Here is a 20,165-nt window from a genome sequence, read left to right on the forward strand (position 1 = left end):
TATCCAAGATTGTTTTATTTATGTTGCATGTAAAGTGTGTACGTGTATATGTATATATACATATATACACACATACATGTGTATGGTGGTGGTGGTGGTTTAGTTGCTAAGTCCTTTCTGACTCTTTGCGATCCCATGGACTGTAGCCTGCCAAGCTCCTCTGTCCGTGGGATTTCCCAAGCATGACTACTGGAGTGAGTTGCCATTTCCCAGGGATTAAACCTGAGTCTCCTGCTTGGCTGGCAGATTCTTTATCACTGAGCCACCTGGGAAGCCCCATACAGGTATAAATTAATATGTATATATATAAACATATAAAACAAAATATGTCATTAATACTACTTTTAGTATTTTAAAGATTTTCTCTGGCATCATTGCCACAGATGCATTTAAAAGATGACTGTATTTTTTAAAAATTGTCCTATCTTCCAGGAGTAGATAAAAGGTAAGGGAAGCCTATCAGTGCTTCAATCCATGGGGTCACAAAGAGTTGGACATGACTGACTGAACTGAACTGAATGGAATTAAAGCACTGGCTATTCTAATAAATGAGCTAACATAACAATTAGGGATATATATGTGGCTTGTAATATTTATGTACAATTACAAATAATAAATTTTAAATAATAGTGCTATATAAAATACATATATATATATATACAGCACAGAGGACTAGGTAAGAATTATGATAAATTTTGGAAAGATGAGTTTTTTGAGCTCTGTAGAATTCTGTACAAATCAGTGCATATAAAAATAATAGAAAACTTTGAGATCACCCTTTTTTCGGTGTGCTTTTGTTGAGGGTCAGAAGTGTGCTCCCAAAGAAAGTAAAAGCCTTTCATGTCCTTCGCTGAGGGCTAGAGATCCACTAGCCTGAAGTGTTACTCAGATTGAAGCCACAGTCCTTTGATTTTCTTTTCCCCTCCCTTCCTCCAAGCAAAGATCAGAAGAGCGGCGGGGCTGGGGGAGGGCAGGAGGTGGCGCGAGGAGGTGGCAGACGAGAGGGGAGTCGGAGGAGAGGGGTGGAAATGAAATCTGATAAAAAAATGTCTTGGGAAAATTCTGCAGGGCCTCGGCCCTGGACAGCGCTTTGTTTCTCACGGTGTCTCCGCGCAGGCGAGCTCCGCCCACCCCGCACCCGCGGGTTGCCGGGGTCCCGGGTTCGAGCCTACGTGGGACCGGGAGATGCCCCCAGCCCCTAGACCAGCACTACACACTTCCGGTCCCAAAAGGCCGCCCGGCGCGTCCTATCTCAATTTACTCGTCCTGGGGTGAGAGCAGGCACTTGGCTCTTCCTTCAACTCTAAAAGGGCTAGTCAATGACAAAGATGGGGCGGGGTCGAGACCCCAAACCCTGGCTGGTTCCTGTGCCAGTGCTGCGATCTTTCAGCCCTGAAGCCCTTTGGTCCTTCAGGTCCTCCAACTTTTGAAAGATGAACTGGAAGGGCGGAGGAGCTGGGAACCTCTTAACCTCCTGAACTCGGGGGGCTCAGATTCCGAGGTGGTCTTCGAGTCCACCAGGACCCAGCCTCCAGCTTCGCTCCTCTAAGCCTGAAACCCCAGGCAGGGATTTTTGTGGCGAATCGCTAGGCAAAGAATTCTTGACCCTCACTCCTGCTGGCCTCGGTCAGATTACTTTTCACAGACTGGAGCTGGCTGGGAGGTGGGGGATATTTACTTTTAAATCTTTTGTATGTGTTCACTACACCTTGTGTGGTTGGGTGTGGAGAGCGGGGGAGGGGGGGTTTCCAAATCTAGTGAAATTCCCATTCGTGGGTATTATCATGCCTGTGGGGTTGGGAGTTCTTTAAAGTTTAGCAAGTCTGCAAATAACTACAGAACACAATACAGTCCCCCTCCCTTCCTCTCTCTAGCTCTCTCTCTCTCTTTTTTTTCCCTTTTCCTGCCTCCAAACGCCTTCTTGGAGGCTGAAGCTGGGCAGGTCTCCAAAGGTGCAGCAGTCACAACAATCCCGCAGTTCAAAGTTAAGCAGCAGTTGCACAACTTTCAGCCGCTCTCTTTAGGCGGCTACTAATGAGCTAAGAAACCAGGAGCATCTGAGGAGGTGAAGAGGAAGCTCCCAGTTCTCCTCCCTCCACCCTACAAATCCAACCCCCCCATCCCACCCCCACTCTCTCCCCGAGAACTTTAAGATATCATCCTTGCTGTTCGCTGGCCTGGCGGATCATGGCTCCCTTTGGAAGAAACTTGCTAAAGACTCGGCATAAAAACAGGTAAAAGTTCAGCGTGTGTGTGTTCAGAAGCTTCTGTGTGAAAGTATGTGTTCTGTGGTAGTTAGATTCTGATTTAAAATGCTCTTGGGGGAATAAAGTCCTGGAGAGTTAGGTATTGTATTTGCACTCCACTGGTAAGGATATTGTTCAGTCACAGTGACTGCAGTGACCGCAGTTGAAGGATCTCTGAAAATAAAAATGATGTTTTTAACTCCCTTTTTTCTTCCTTTGGCCACTGCTGGTTCCACCACTAGCATCCTGCTCTTTGTGCTTGTTGCCTTGCTTATTTGATAGTAGTGGAATGGCAAGTTTTCTTTTGTGTCAGACAGGATTTTAGTGTATTAGATGAAGATAGAACTACAATTTATTACCTACTAATTAGAAAGAAACCAGAACTGCTGATACAGTCTGGAAACAATGCTTTGGCTCCCCTTTGAGTGGGGCATTCTTGAAACCTGGAAAGTTCCCAAAGTGAAAATTCTCGGTAGAGAAACTTTTTGTGAACTCATTCTTTCGAAAATCTTTGAGAAATTTAGGTGATTTTAGGCACTAAAAAGGATTCAAACAGCTGTCCTCCTTAATCCTTATTATTACTATTTGATTTGATTTACCATTTTTCAAGCCAGCAATGCCCATAGTGTAAATAAATGTATTTCACATACATGCAAATTTTTCTCGAAATGTATTTATGTGTGTGTCAGTCCTATTAAATATTTTATTAACTCAAATACCACATTTTTATGCCTAAAAAAATGTGAGGGTAACTGTAGAGAGGGGCTTTACTTTTTTAAAATATTTTGACACAAGGGCTTTTCCACAACTTTTCTCTCAAACACACTTGTTTGTACTTGTCATAATTTACGTAGTATAAATTTGAAAGCGTATAATTACATGGCAGGAAATGATACGATTATTTTAGAGGGTCTGCATGCATTATAGTGGTACAACTTTAAAGTCAATCTCTAGACTTTAATTTGGGCCTGAATGTCTACTTGAAAAACACTGTCATTATCTCTTTCCAAGTGTCTTTATGAATTAGTTGACTAAATTAAGAAATGAAAGCAGCAATAATCAGTACTATCAAATTTTCTAAATATGTTTTATTTTCTAATAATTTGAATATATATCACAAATATTTCTTATCGTTAGTGAGACTATGTATATGTTAAATGTATCTTAAAGAAAGTGAAAGTATTAGTCACTCAGTGTCCGACTCTTTGTGACCCCATGGACTGTAACCCGCCAGGCTCCTCTGTCTATGGAATTCTCCAGATAAGAATACTGGAGTGAGTAGCCATTCCCTCCTCCAGGGGATCTTCCCAACCCAGGCATCAAACCCAGGTCTCCCGCACAGCATGCAGGCGGAATTTTACTGTCTGAGCTACCAGAGTAGTCTTTAAAAATGTGGTAGTGATAGTTATCAAAAATAAGCTTGTATTTTAGCACTGCCGATGCATTAAAAATTATTTCAAACAACTCCCTTTGCCAAAAGAAAATCCTTACTGCTTTTTGAAGGGTATTTCAGTACCATTATTTCTGAAGTGTGTTTGTTTAATGCTGTAAAGATATATAAAAGATTACTTTGGGAAAGTTCATGGTATTATAAAACAAGTTATGTTTTCGGTATAGTGATCTTTCTGAATAGCACCCCTGTAGATCAGAGTTGTTTTGTATTTGTATGTGCGTTTTAAATAACTCAAGAATTCTGTCATTGGTACGCCAAATAACCGTACAACAAATCTGGGTACACCCCTGGGAGTTTCCCTCCCATGTCTACTTCCGTTGCCTCAAATTGACTCTTCAACATCTACCCCTACAACTGGCTTTTGTTCATGGAGGTGAGTATACAAACATTTTAATATGACCTTTTCTATGCAAAATTATGAAAAAGTGGAAGCAGACAATGAAAGATGGGGAAGCTTAATAGTATTTTAAGTTGCTCTGAGAAAGCGGAATGGTATTGAAGTAATCGAAGGTGATGCTTCATTATGAACATGTGTTTTGGTGAAAGTGGTAGTAGTCTGTAACGACTGTAATAACTATGTTATTAAAGATTTGTGTTTTTCCAATCCTTAAGAAACACTTAAACCCAGAGGTGACTTGGGATGTAAAACTGTGGGTATTTCCAACTAAGTAGGTAAATAAGTCACGTGGTGTGTTGAAAGAAAATTAATGTATATTTGTTTTCTTCAAGGTTTAGTTTTGCTATAGATGAGATTTTTTGTTGTTGTTTTGTCTGTTTTGTTTTTCCATATTCTCAAAGGTAAAACTACAAGTGAAATTTAGTTACAGGATTAAGTTTATCAATTTCAGTTCCCGAGTTCTATAATGATTTAAATAATTATACTCCAAAACATAGAAACCAAATAACTTTCCTTAAATGACAGGTGATTCATCCTTTGATCGATTCATTCTTTGATGATAAAACAGTTATCTGATAACAGCCAATGCATTCTTTAAGTACATAGTATAAAATTCCTTGTAAAAAGTAAAGGAAGAATTTGAACAATGTATTTGTATACACTGTGATATAAAATGTATGCAGTTAAAGGATTATTGTATCTTTGTCAGTACGGAAATGAGGATTTTTGGAGGGAATATTAGCATTTTGAGATCATAAAATTTGAAGAAAGTTTATTGAAGTTTTCTTTTTTTTTTAATTTAATTTTATTTTTAAACTTTACATAATTGTATTAGTTTTGCCAAATATCAAAATGAATCCATCACAGGTATACATGTGCTCCCCATCCTGAACCCTCCTCCTTCCTCCCTCCCCATACCATCCCTCTGGGTCGTCCCAGTGCATCGTGTTCTCGCTCTTTTCAGTTTTGTTCACTCTTATTAATAGAATGATATTTAATCACCCAAGATTGAACCTCTTAAGGTAGTTCTGCCAGTAGTCTCATAATACATGGATATTTGAGAGTCTTAAAGACAGATGAAAAACAAATGAAGCTTCAAAGTATGAAGCATAAAAACTTTTAGAAAACATGCCCTGTAAATGTTGAGGAGGGTAGAGCCATATCTGTCGGTTCAGTCGCTCAGTCATGTCCGACTCTTTGCGACCCCACAGACGGCAGCCCACCAGCCTCCCCCATCCCTGGGATTCTCCAGGCAAGAACACTGCAGTGGGTAATTGTGTGAATAAGACCTTATAATTATCATTAGGTGTCATTCAGCTGGGCTTCTCAGGTGGGGCCAGTGGTAAAGAACCCTCATGCCAATGCTGGAGACATGTATTTGATCCCTGGGTAGGGAAGGTTCCCCTGGAGGAGGCCTTGCCAACTCACTCCAGTATTCTTGCCTGGAGAATCCCATGGGCAGAGGAAGCTAACGGGCTACAGTCCATGGGGTCGCAAAGAGTCTGACATGACTGAAATGACTTAGCATGCATGGATGCGCTATTCAGACAACTTGTCTTTCCTTTGGCATTTTCCTATACCTATATCAGAGGTGATAACAAACTTTGCCCTAATATCTACTTGAAATCAAAAGTCTCCAAACATTTTGTAAAAAAATTATTAGTAGTAAATAACACAGCTATATTGTTTTATAATTGACATATAATTTGCATTAAAATTTGCTTTTAAATGAATGAAAACATATCTAACCAAGTTTTCTAAAACCGGGTGCCTCATATTGCTCTTGGAAGCTCCGCATGCCACAAATACTTCATCAGAAGGAAGAATTAAAGTTTTGTGCTCATGATAGAAATTACTGGCAAGCCGGATGTTTTCTCTTTGTAATTAGAAGTATGGTAATTTATGAATTCTGTAAAACAGGAAACTATCATGTGAACTGTTTTGTCTAACCTCCAGTAAATATTTGAAATGCCCCTGAAACTGACTTGAGAAATGCCAGATATTTGAGTACGTACATCTTTTCAGTTCCCAGGTGTTCCTGAAAGAGATTTCCCCTGATGATACCTGGTAACTTAAGTAGTTATTACTTGGCAGCAGACAGTGCATTAGGAACAATGATTGGAATGCTCTAACCCTGGCAAAAATACCCTGAGAGCAGTGGCTGTGGTGAAATTGAGCCCTAGGTTAAATCTTGAATTGTTATTCAAAAAACTACAAGCCAACTTAGAGCCCAGTACTTAAGATGCTTTATTATGCACCATATCAATTCCTGAAACATGTAAAGATGAAAATCTTAAGGATTTTTTTTAAGTATTTAAAAGTTTGTAGCTGGTTAACAGTTTTATTTATATGGCCTTTTTATTAGCTAGACTGTATAACTTAGAAAGTTTTGATGTTATTTGGTTGGTATATATTTGGGTAGATCTCTAAGTAATTCACAAAACTATGGCTCTCTTCTTTTGATTTTATTTCTAAAAATGGAAAAAAGTTGAAGTAGTAGTATGAATTTACCTCTTCCAGGTAAATGTGGATGCCAGTCCTTGATAAGAAATCTCTTAGTAACATATTGGCTTTCTTAAACAAGGCAACATGCCATCTGCATTGTGTACACATGACCGGAAAACATTCAGCGTACTTCTGTGTAATAATGTTCTTTAATGTATACTTGCCTGGGAGTTTTAAAAGATATCCATTTGGCAAAACATGCATAACGCATACAACATTGATTTCTTTATATCTCTTTTTAAAAAAAATGGATTCTGATTCAATTATTGGGGAGACTATTGCAAGGCTACACCTTCTAGAGATATCTGTTGCATATTGCATATCTGCATAAATTGCATATCTGTTGATTGTAATTTGAAGTAATTACTAATGCAAATGGTCACCCAACAGCAAAGTATTTAATAATTACTTGTGTGAATGAAATAGAGTCTTGGGGAGATGTTTAGCATTGGCAGTGATCAGTAAACTATTTCAAGAACAAAAATGAGTGATGGGTATTAAATATGCTGACTAACAAGGCAAATTACTCTCAATGGTTTATATCTGCATGTTAGAATGCCCACTGTTTTTATAAGTAAGATGACTTAAGATATCTATAAAAAATTCTCATAGAGTATACACACTCAGTGAGATCAGGGACCTCTCCTATCTTGTTTCTTTCTAGATAAAATTGAGTAGGTGCTCAATAAAACTTGTTGATTGAATAAATGAATTCATACTCCCCAAATACAGCTGGTCCCCATAAAGCATTTGCATCAGACTTGTACATTTGTGGTGAACAGATTCATGGGTAGTCAAAGAATGAATCCATAAATTCATGGCTGACCTCTCATCATCCCAGCTTCTAGGCTCAAGTCCTTGCTTTCAGATGGTTAAGGGCCATCTATGAGAAATAGATGCTGTAAGAGACTTTTACTGGACTCCTGGTAAAAAACAAACCAAGGCACAGGGTGATTCATTCTTCTCTAGGGATGCTCTCACTTCCACTCATGCTCCTTGAGTGTAGCCATGTATGTATGTGAGTTAGGTTTGGCGGGTGATGGTAGCTGGCTATTCTAGACCCCACTGTTGAATGTAGAACATTTCCTTCTTCTGTGGAGACAAGAGGGAAATACAATTGGGGACCAGTTTGTTTTCTCACATGAAAGGAGGATTTATGCTCTTTGTATATGACAATTACAGTTATGAGACATTGGGAAAATGCTAGAAATAGGCAGAAAGTAATCAATTGAAAATTCCAGTTCTTTAGTCACCTAAAGTTTAGGTCTTATCTCGGATTTGCCATCACTGGTTGTGTGCACCTTTTTTTTTAAAGTCTTTATGGAATTTGTTTCAATATTGCTTCTGTTTTATGTTTTGTTTTTTTTGCCTCAAGTCATGTAGGATCTTCTCTCCTGACTAAGGATGGAACCCAAACCCTCTGCATTGGAAGGCAAAGTCATAATTACTGGACTGCCTGGGCAGTCCCTATTTTATCTTTCTAATGCAACAATAACAGTAACAAGAGCAAGCAAAGGCAATTTTTTTTTTTTTTAACAGAAAACAGAAAAATTCTGTAAAGCAGTTATCCTGCAAAGGCAAAATGTTAAGTTTGACAGTTGAAGGGGTTGCTCTTTAAGTAGAGGAAATACACAATTATGATTGATAATACACTAAAGTCATTATGGGGCCTCGGAATGTGACTGTGCAAGTGAGGAAGCCCTTATGCCTCAACTTCATTAGATTCAGAGTAAATCCGTTTATAACACGTCTTAAAACACTTACTATGTGCACTAAGTAATTTACATAATACTTAAAATTGCCCTGTGAAGAAGGTACGACTTTTTCCCCTGTTTCATACATATTAGTCAGTTAAGACCCAGAGTAGTGCAACAATTAATAAGTGGCGGAGACAGAATTCGAATCCATCCTCTTAACCATTACTCTGCATAGTTTATTTAGTATTTAGTTTTCTCATCTCTAAAACAGAGCTAATCCTAAACCATCAAGAATTTGGATTAAATCTGAATGTAAATAAAAACTTAGCACAGTGCTAAGAGAGTAAAAATTCAGTAAATATTCACTCCTTGTTTAAGTCTCTTGGATTAAATATGTTATGAAGTATATCTTAAATTTTTAATACCTAAACATGATATTTTGTGGTTCAAAATTTCAACCTTGACTCACTAGAACTCTGGTCTTTTTTCCTGATCACCACTCATCTCTTTTCCTCCCTAGATACAAAGAGGTAACATCAAAAATGACCGAATGTAATTAGATATAAGTATATAAATGTTGCACAGTACTAACTTTGGATCTTGATGAAATATTTCAATTCTGACAGTTTTCCCTTTAATTGTCATCTCAGCAAATCTTAGCAAAATTAATTGTCATCACATCTCATCTTAGCAAAATTCTGAGACAATTAATGATTTTGCAGTGTATTGCATAGGGCTTCCCAGGTGGCGCTAGTGGTAAAGGACCTCCTGCCAATGCAGGGGACATAAGAGACATGAGTTCCATCCCTGGGTAGGGAAGATCCCCTGGAGGAAGGCATAACAGCTCACTCCAGTATTCTTGCTGAGAGGATCCCATGGAGCGGGGAGCCCAGTGGGCTACAGTTCACAGGGTTGCAAAGAGTCAGACACGAGTGAAGTGACTTAGCGTGCAGCAATGCTCAGCATGGTTTAAGAGACGGTTCTTTATGTGCCTCTGTGAACTTAACTAAAACAAAATGATACATAATTTGAATATTTTAGTATTATCTTTGTTTAATAATATGAGAGACTGAATTGAATACTTAAGGTGTCTTTCATGGTTCAAGCTTCTGTGATTTTGAAATTCCCTCTGCAGAATATAATTCAATTCTCTTGTCCTGCTTTTTATGCCTTTTCAAGAAAACTTTTAAAAATGGAATTGAAAGAAAGATTTTTTCTTGTAATTTTATTTTACTTAAACATCTCATGCATTGCCACATAACCTCCACCATGAAAGGTAACATTATGGTAAAAGTCAAATGGTTTATTTTCAATTATAAAGAGACATGATTAGTTTATAAATTATAATATCTAAGAATTATTGAGTATTTGCTAAGCACAATTTTAAGTTTAGTAGCACAAATGTAAAAATGTTAGGAATAGCTATCATTTTATTTTATTTCTTCAGGACTGGTAAACAATGTATTTCATATTGTACCAAACATGCAAAGACACAACCTCATTCCTAAGAGACTAAACTCCTAATTGAGAAAACAGCACTATAGTAGCTCATGCATGAAATTGTTTTTTAAAAATCACTCTTCCATGGGAAACTACCATTGACAGGGTAAATAAAGTCATAATCTTTATACTACAATTTTAAAAAATGAAAGTATAATCTTTTAGAGTTGAGGAAGGCTGTTCCTCTGTAGAGTAGCTGCTCACTAAATGTTTTTGACTGCTTCTAAATAGAAATACATAATAGAGAAGTAAATGAAGAAAAATAAAAATAAAAGGAGCATCGTCATAATTAGTGTTTATTGAACTCCCACAGTTAGGTGACAGGCTTGGACAAGAGAAGGGAACACAGCAAGGTATATAAAGAGAGGTAGGAGGGGACTGAATCATACAAAGCTAGGAATGACTCAGGATGATCAAAAGAGAATTCAGGAAGCCCGCAGAAATAGGGTCGGTTTGGCAAGAATCCAGAATCTTGCTTGGGTTGGTGAAAACAATATTTGACAATTGAGAAAAATGTTAAGGATGTGTTTATATAACAGTAATAGACTTACAGTCAACTTTAATTGACTGGTGTTTATTCTAATAATCATGTTAAACTGGTCAGTCTATCAGTTTATAGAATTGAGTTGTTCTACTATTTTGTGGATCTTTTAAATTTTAGCTCTACTAATGCAGATAGTGGTCCAATTTCAACAAATTTTCATCCTCACTAATTATGGGGTATAATTGATAGGAATTTTGTGTCTGGGTTTTACTGATGTACACAGTATATATTTGGTCTCAACCAATGACTGAGCTATTTTATAGCCACCTAAGATGTCTTTGGTTACTCTTATGCTCCTCATTTACTCTGGTTTTTTTCAGTCCTTCTAGAATTCCCTGCAGTTACGGTTAACTGAAGGTACGTAAGAACTATTAGCAGTGAATCAGCCTGGGGGAGACCACAGACCTTCTTGGGCTTCCCAGCTGGTGCTAGTGCTAAAGGACCCATCTGCCAACACAGGCAACGTAAGAGACATGGGTTTGATCCCTGGGAACATCCATTGGAGGAGAGCATGGCAACCCACTCCAGTATTCTTGCCTGGAGAATCCCATGGACAGACGAGCCTGGCGGGCTACAGTCTATAGGGTAGCAAAGAGTCAGACACGACTGAAGTGACTTAGCATGCACACCCCCACAGACCTTGAGAGTAGAACTTGGAGATATGTATTTTTAGCTCTGCACATAATTAGCTTTGTCTGGAAGCTACGAGAGATGCTATTGAAAAACCATGGATGTCTCCATGGAGTAGACATATAATAACTACAATCTCATAAGAAGAAAAGAATTGTACACAATTAGCAAAAGCACTTATGAAACTCCAGTGGACCTTTGAGTTCTACCATTTTTAATGCACCGGAAGTCAAGCACTTTGTAGCAGGCAACCACAAAGTGTTAGCTTTAATTTCTTGACTGCTTGTTCTTCTACTTTGATAGTGAAAGTCAAAGAACTTTTTCTTAGAATTACTAATAATAGGCATGGAACTTAGACTAAGTTTGTTTTTTTTTAATGATCATTTTTAGTGGTTCTATTTTAGCTAGGAGAACTTGCTTAATCGCAATTTAGAGAATTACGTAAAATGGCAGCTTTTGCTATGCAATGCCTTATGTATTCTCAGCATATAATAGTATTGCTTTATTATCTACCTTAGCATCTGAAAATAAAACATTCTCAACTCTCCCACTCTATCAGATTTAGTATCTACTTGTATATATTTCCCTTGTTCGGACTCAAGATAATGGTTATTTGATGATTTTTAAAAATTCAAAAATATCAAATGAATCCCTTTTTTGGGGGGCATTAATAAGATTAAATGGACCTTACTTTAAGGAAATTGTTGCTTGGTAGACACACAGACATACTTTAATTAAAATATAGGCAGGTATTTTAAAACATCATAATAAAATCTATGCTTTCAACAAAAATATTTATTTACCTTAAGATGTGTGCCACACATTTTTCTATGTGTTGCAGATTAAAAAGTGAGAAAGACAGTCAATCTCTCTATTCTTATTGAGGTTGTAGTGCCGTGGTGGACAGGCAGACAGTAAGCAAACAATAAATGAACAAGAAATTTCAGGTAGAGATTACAGTTATAGGAATCACTATAAAGACAGAACTATAAGAATTCAAAACTGAGTAGAAGGGCATGATAGAAAGTATCAGGATGGGAAAAAACCAATCAATGATAACTATAATTTGGGCTCTGAGTAAATAGGAATATAGTTGTATCATCATAAAGAAAAGAAAAAGTGGCAAGAGTAATTTGAGGGAGGGAAGAACATGAGGGTGAAGAGTAAAAAAATTCAAGGTGTCCTTTGAATGTTACCAAATATTCCACCTCCAAACACCTGGTGTTTGGACACCCTGCACATTGAAAGCAGCCTTTCATCCAGCCTACTCCCATCCCGCCTGACATCCATATGGGACTGATTAATATGGAACATACTGCACCTGGAATGGGACTTTAAAGGCAAAACACACTAGTTTCCCAGCCAAGACCTTCAAGCTGACTAATCCTATGTTAAACCTACTCATTCTTCATCCAGCATTTCACTGCCATCGTCTTAGTGAGCCTTCACTCATTGCCTTTGGCTGAAATTACCTCCAAACATGGTCATGACTTCCATGAGATTATGCATTCTACTGTATAAAGACCAGATTCTTTTTACTTTCTTTTGTTTTTAATTGGAGGATAATTGCTGTACAACATGAATCAGCTATATATATACATATATCAACTCCCTCTTGAACCTCCCTCACACTATTTTTACTTTCTTATCCCCTAAAGAATAATACATAGAACCACTGTATAGATATCAGAGTTCAAATAATATTTTAGTAATTAAATAAACAGAATCTAGATTTTTGATACAAGTAAATCATCTAGGTCAGGAGTCGGTAAACTTTTTGTGTAAAAGGTCATATAATAAATGTTTAGGTTATTCCCACCATAATGTCTCAACCACTCAACTCTTTCCATGTGGTGTGAAATAGACAATTCAGAATTAAGTGGGTGTGACTATACATAAACTAATTTTTATTTACATGGAGTGGATAGTTATAACCAGCAGGTCCTAGTTGACTGAAAAATTCCTTTTATTTATTTCTCCCTCAAAACCCTTCCACCACTCATGCTCCAAAAAAATAAATAAATAAAAGAACACTTAGGTAGACATGGTGACTGTGTTAAAGGGGGATGAGCTAGAGAAAAAATCTAGGAAGACTCCGAATTTGCAAACTCGAGTGAAATGGCAGGGTGATAGTGATTCCCTTTTGTTAGGATGGGAAATCAAGAGATGGAGGAGTTTGAGATGTGTGAGGAGGAAATGGTGAATTCATTTTGATGGGCCATGTTTGAGGTGGCTATAATATAAAGATCAAGTAAACATGTAAATACTAAGTTGGGAATATTGGTCTAGAGCTCAAAGGAAAAAATAATAGATGTTGGAACTATCATCATACAGCTGGTTGATAAGGTTGTCGCTGACATTACAGTCACCCATAAGATATATATCAGTTCAGCTCAGTTCAGTTGCTCAGTCATGTCCAATTCTTTGGACCCCATAAATCGCAGCACGCCAGGCCTCCTGGTCCATCACCAACTCCCGGAGTCCACCCAAACCCATTTCCATTGAGTCAGTGATGCCATCCAACCATCTCATCCTCTGTCATCCCCTTCTCCTCCTGCCTTCAATCTTTCCTAGTATCAGGGTCTTTTCAAATGAGTCAGCTCTTCGCATGAGGTGGCCAAAATATTGGAGTTTCAGCTTTAGCATCAGTCCTTCCAATGAATACCCTGGACTGATCTCCTTTAGGATGGACTGGTTGGATCTCCTTGCAGTCCAAGGGACTCTCAAGAGTCTTCTCCAACACCACAGTTCAAAAGCATCAATTCTTCAGCACTTAGCTTTCTTTATAGTCCAACTCTCACATCCATGCATGACCACTGGAAAAACCATAGCTTTGACTGGACGGACCTTTGTTGACAAAGTGATGTCTCTGCTTTTAATATGCTGTCTACATTGGTCATAACTTTCCTTCCAAGGAGTAAGCGTCTTTTAATTTCATGGCTGCAATCACCATCTGCAGTGATTTTGGAGCCCCCCAAAATCAATTCAGCCACTGTTTCCACTGTTTCCCCATCTGTTTGCCATGAAGTGATGGGACTGGATGCCATGAACTTAGTTTTCTGAATGTTGAGCTTTAAACCAACTTTTTCACTCTCCACTTTCACTTTCATCAAGAGGCTCTTTAGTTCTTCTTCACTTTCTGCCATAAGGGTGGTATCATCTCCATATCTGAGGTTATTGATATTTCTCCCGGCAATCTTCATTCTACCTTGTGCTTCTTCCAACCCAGCGTTTCTTATGATGTACTCTGCATAAGAGTTAAATAAGCAGGGTGACAATATACAGCCTTGACGAACTCCTTTTCCTATTTGGAACCACTCTGTTGTTCCATATCCAGTTCTAACTGTTGCTTCCTGACCTGCATACAGGTTTCTCAAGAGGCAGGTCAGATGGTCTGGTATTCCCATCTCTTTCAGAATTTTCCACAGTTTATTGTGATCCACACAGTCAAAGGCTTTGGCATAGTCAATAAAGCAGAAACAGATGTTTTTCTGGAACTCTCTTGCTTTTTCCATGATCCAGCGGATTTTGGCAATTTGGTCTCTGGTTCCTCTGCCTTTTCTAAAACCAGCTTGAACATCTGGAAGTTCACAGTTTACGTATTGCTGAAGCCTGGCTTGGAGAATTTTGAGGATTCCTTTACTCACATGTGAGATGAGTGCAATTGTGCAGTAGTTTGAGCATCTTTGGCATTGCCTTTCTTTGGGGTTGGAATGAAAACTGACTTTTTCCAGTCCTGTGTATATAGTGAGACAAGAAATGAGTCATTAAAAACCTGGAAGATGCCTATTGTATCAGTTATCATTTACTGATAATAAAAGCATCATAAAAATTAGTGGCTGAAAACATTTTTTTTTTTTGCCACATGGGGTCTTAGTTGCAGCATGTGGGGTCTAGTTGCAACATGTGGGATCTAGTTTCCCAACCAAGGATCGAACCTGGGCGTCTTGCATTGGGAGAATGGAGTTTTAGCCATTGGACTACCAGGAAAGTTCTAGCAATGCATTATTTGCTTGATTTTCTGGATAAATTGGGATCGTTATTCTGGTTTTTACTTGAGCTCTCTCATGAGCAATGAGTTAGTCAAGGCTTAGGGTTCAGTGGGTTAACTGGTCAACTGAGATGGCTGGATCTCCCTGTCTTTCCATGTGGTCTTTCATCTCAAGTTTTTTCATTAAACAGCAGTCTCAGAACAGCATTCCAGGAGGAAGAAGGCGAAGTTCCAAGATTTCTTGAAGCCTGGACTCTAGAACGTGCACATGTGGTTTTCATCACATTCTATTGGCCATACTTAGTCCCAAGGTCTATTCAAGGAAAAAGAAATAGATTCCATCTTTCAATGGAAAAAGCTGCAAAGAATTAGTGGCCACCCCTGCATCACATCTACATTTATTGAGTATGCAGAAACAAGGGCCACGTCAGAACTGAAAAGAAGTTAGAAAGGGAACGAAATAAAGAGTAAAGAAAGAGTCAAGGGAACAGACTACTGCAAAAATGAGAGGAAAAGGTCACAACATAAATCTTATAAAGAGGTCAAGTCAGATCAGTTCCAAAAATAGCAATTGGATTTAGAGATTACGTCTTTGATAAAGCTAGGAAGAAATGTGTCTGCTGTGGGTGTGTGGTGGTGGAAGTCACTTTAAAGTGGTTGTTATTGTAAAGAGGTGAATTGGAGAAAGTGACTGTGGGTTATTATTTGAGTTTGTGAAGGAAAGATAGTTGAGGTGTGTGTGTGTGTGGTCAAATTGAGTGACCTGATTGTAGGAAGGACCAGAAGTAAAGATAGAAGATATAAAGAGTTTGAAGAGTGAAGAGAAGTCGCTCAGTCACGTCCGACTCTTTGCAACCCCGCGGACTGTAGCCCACCAGGCTCCTCGGTCCATGGGATTTTCCAGGCATGAATACTGGAGTGGGTTGCCATTTTCTTCTCCAGGGGATCTTCCCGACCCAGGGATTGAAACCAGGTCTCCTGCATTGTAGGCAGACGCTTTACCATCCAAGCTACCAGGGAAGCAAGAAGGGATAAACTGGGACTTCCCTGGTGGTCCAGTGGTTAAGAATCCACCCTGCAATGCAGGGAACAGGGGTTTGATCCCTGGTTGGTGAACTAAGATCCCACATGCCCCGGAGCAGCTGAGCCCCTGTACTGCAGCTACTTAGCCTGAGCTCCACAATTAGAGAATTCTGTGCATCACAACAAAAGATCCCACATGATGCAATGAAGATCCCACGTGCTGCAGCTGAGATCCCACTGAGCCAAATAAATAAATAAAAATAAAGTTATTTTAAAACATTGTAAAAGAAGGGATAAATTATGAAGCAAAGTCCTAGAGGAGGTGGAGACAGTGACATTCAGAGGCTATTAAAGAGTTAAAAACTTTGAGAAGGTAAATGGATGTAAGATACTTTTCATGTAGATGACCAATGTTTTTCTTTTATCCATAACGTTTTCAAGTAGCTCTTTTAAAAAATGGCATGAGGCCCTGGTATATTCTTATTTCTACAAGTAATTTACTTGTTGCTCTTTAGGTAATTGATTTGTGACTAATGTGAAGAGATGATTATTTTAAATAAAACTGCCAGTTGGAAGTCACAGTTTATTACTGTTTATTATAGACCATGTTCAGAATGTAGAAATCAGGAATAAAGGAACTCCTCTTATGTTTTCAGCTATCCTACTGGATAATTCAAATTCTTACATATTTCTAGTGCCATTCAAATCTACCATCATATTTCAGAACACATTTAGAGAGGGATGAGTAGGTGGCTGCAGGCAAATACAAGCTGAAAATCACCGTCATTAGAAAACAGCTTCCACTAAGAAGGCAAAACCAATTATGGGCTTAGCTGCCAAAAGGAAAACAAATGTTAGTAGTTGACATAACTACAGCTATTGTTAAACTAAATATTCAGGCTGGGTAACTTTCCTTTAATGAATGTGCTCTCTTGTTTTGAATTATTTCTTTACAAAGTACAAATCAATAAGGAAAGTTTTGCGAAGCACAGGTAACACTTGGAAGTAAGCCCTAGAATTTCCAATAAGATTAGATGTTTTCTCAGCATTTCATCTGGTAAACACTACATGTTAATATTTACATTTTGAGTATAATCAACTTCCGGAGTCTGAACTATAAGCTTAGTTTACTTAACCTCCAGTAATCTCCAATACACATTCTTTACACATCCCCTTCCCTTTTCTCTGTTTATGGGAATTATGTATAGTATTATAGGACCCTGCAGTGATGGAATGTTTAGGGTTTTTCTTATCCTATATGACTGGCTTATATTATTACACCCTAGAAAATTAAAACTGGTATTAGTAATGCATAGAACTAGTGATTTTTTCTATGCATATATATGCATAAAATTTTAATTTTCAAGATAGTTTTAATATTTGCTGCCCCTATTTTTCATAGAATGATTAATTTTCTGAAGGACTCTAGTTTTAAAACTATTTTAATAAAATGTGAATAAAATAAACAGTTTGCGCTTAATGAAAACTATTTGATAGCACTATTTTCATGCTTCATCTATCAAAACAGTAATCCAAATTTACATAGCAGCCTAAGCAAAGACTTGTATTGTTTGTGACTGACACGATCTGTGATGATCTCTTCCTGAGACTGCAGTACTATGATCTCAAAAATTTTACTTCAGAGGGCATGCGTTATTCTCTGGGTAAAATAACCAGAGTTATTTTAGCATGTAGATGCAGAGAGATTCCTCACCATTTGTCTGCTTCATTAATTTTAATTGTGTTCAGACTTTGTTTTGTGTGTGTCTAAGTGTGTAAACCATTCCCTTATTTTGGGGGATTCCAAAATCACTGCAGATGGTGATTACAGCCATGAACTTAAAAGACGCTTACTCCTTGGAAGGAAAGTTATGACCAACCTAGATAGCATATTCAAAATCAGAGATATTACTTTGCCAACAAAGGTCCGTCTAGTCAAGGCTATGGTTTTTCCAGTGGTCATGTATGGATGTGAGAGTTGGACTGTGAAGAAAGCTGAGCACCGAAGAATTGATGCTTTTGAACTGTGGTGTTGGAGAAGACTCTTGAGAGTCCCTTGGACTGCAAGGAGATCCAGCCAGTCCATTCTAAATAAGATCAGTCCAGGGTGTTCATTGGAAGGACTGATGCTAAAGCTGAAACTCCAGTACTTTGGCCACCTCATGCGAAGAGTTGACTCATTGGAAAAGACTCTGATGCTGGGAGGGATTGGGGGCAGGAGGAGAAGGGGACAACAGAGGATGAGATGGCTGGATGGCATCACCAACTTGATGGACGAGTTTGAGTGAATTCTGGGAGATGGTGATGGACAGGGAGGCCTGGCTTGCTATGATTCATGGGGTTGCAAAGAGTTGGACACGACTGAGCGACTGAACTGAAGTGTGTAAACATTACAGAAAGAGTCAAAATTGTCACTTAACAGGTTTTTTTTTTGTTTTGTTTTTAATTTTATGGGTAGTGTATGGGAATAAAATGTTTTCCTTGACCCTGTTAAGTTCCATGCCTGGTTCTGAAAATTAAACTGACCAAAAACAGACTGACAAGAGAAAAGCATTCAAATTAATTTATTGTAAGTTTTACATGACACAGGAGCCTTCTTAAGGAAATGAAGATCTAAAGAAATGGTTAAATCCCAATTGTTTTATGCTAGGTTTAATGAAGAATGCACAGTCATGGAGAAGTGTGGTAGATAGGTCAAAGAATACAAAGTAAGTATAGCAAACTGGGAGAAATTTAATGGAGTCTGGATTCGTCTCTTCACTTTGTATTCAGAGATAAGAGTGCTCCTTTCCTTCCGATATAGGAAGGGCATCTCTCAGCTGAGGATGCTAGGATCACTTTCAGGGGAGAGGCTTGGATGGAATGTCCAAGTGAACTCCCCATTTCTCCCATTTTCTAGAACTCCTTCCGCTTCAAATACTCCAGGTACCATATTTTGACATATCATGTATTGAATCCCATCAATAGTACATTTGCTTACTTCACATGCCTTCATGGTGCATTAAGGTGATCAATGTTTAAGTACAGAAAACAGCCCAAACCAAATAGATTTTAAAATCAATATAGCTTTAAAAATGTGTTTATTTTTGATCATGCTGGGTCTCCATTGCTGTGCACAGAGTGTCTAGTTGTGGTGCGTGGACTTCTCATCGTGGTGGCTTCTCTTGTGGAGTGTGGGCTCTAGGGCGCCGGCTCAGCAGTTGTGGCTCACAGCCTCAGTTTCCCTGTGGCAGGTGGACTCTTCCCAGACCAGGGATTGAACCTGTGCACCCTGCATTGGCAGGTGGATTCTTAACCGCTGGACCACCAGGGAGGTTCTCAGTATAGCTTTTAAATGATTAGAGACCATGTCATGCTTTAGAACTTACTAAAAATGTAGTATATGTATAGAAAAAATATTTATTCTCTCTAGTTGCTGGGATGAATAAAATACTTCTAAAAAAATCTGAATTGAATGGGCAATTCAGCATTTTACACAGATGTCTACTAGAGGAACTATAAAATTATTTTATAGTTGCTTCTTAAACAGGTGAAAGAATTAGGAGTCTGTGTACTGACAAGCTTCCAGATTTCCAAGAAAGTCAGTCATTAAATATCACATTGATAGATGATCCTGTATGTATGGACAATGTATAGAAGCAGGTAGTAAGTAAATATATAAAATACTTTTATCATAATACCACAATTTTTTCCCTCTTCAGTAGATGACTGTATCTGACTCAGATTTAGTATCTTGTTTCCAGTGAGAGAAAACTTAATGAAATATGTTGATTATTTTATTAGGCAGTAGGGAGTTCATCAATACGGGTTCAATTCTAACTCATTTAATCCAAATTATTCTTATTTTCCTTATTTCTACATGATCTGTATTTTCTCCCACTTACTAACTGAGGGTGGTATTGAACAAATTCTTAATTTCTTGTGCTTCAGTTTTTTAATCTTTGTAATGAATTTGATTACAGGACATAGCTGATAGGGTTGTGATGAAAATTATATGAGTTTATATATTTTAAGCACTTAAAACAATGCCTGGCACATATTAAGCATGAAATAAATGTGAGCTATTGTCAGACTTTATTTTTCTGGGCTCCAAAATCACTACAGATGGTGACTGCAGCCATGAAATTAAAAGACACTCCTTGGAAGGAAAGTTATGACCAACCTAGATAGCATATTCAA

General features: G+C 38.1%; 1 protein-coding gene across 1 annotated transcript in view; it reads left to right on the forward strand.

The window, feature by feature from the left end:
• Positions 1–1,907: 1,907 nt before the first annotated feature.
• Positions 1,908–20,165, forward strand: part of RASSF9 (Ras association domain family member 9) — a 36,264-nt gene continuing 18,006 nt past the window's right edge. Inside the window, exon 1 of the mRNA XM_005904890.3 lies at positions 1,908–2,234. Within this exon, the coding sequence (XP_005904952.1) occupies positions 2,188–2,234 (47 nt within the window). The 5' untranslated portion in view covers positions 1,908–2,187. The remainder of the gene's footprint in view (positions 2,235–20,165) is intronic.

Source organism: Bos mutus, chromosome 5 (assembly GCF_027580195.1).
Source record: "Bos mutus isolate GX-2022 chromosome 5, NWIPB_WYAK_1.1, whole genome shotgun sequence".
In the NCBI taxonomy this organism is placed as follows: domain Eukaryota; kingdom Metazoa; phylum Chordata; class Mammalia; order Artiodactyla; family Bovidae; genus Bos; species Bos mutus.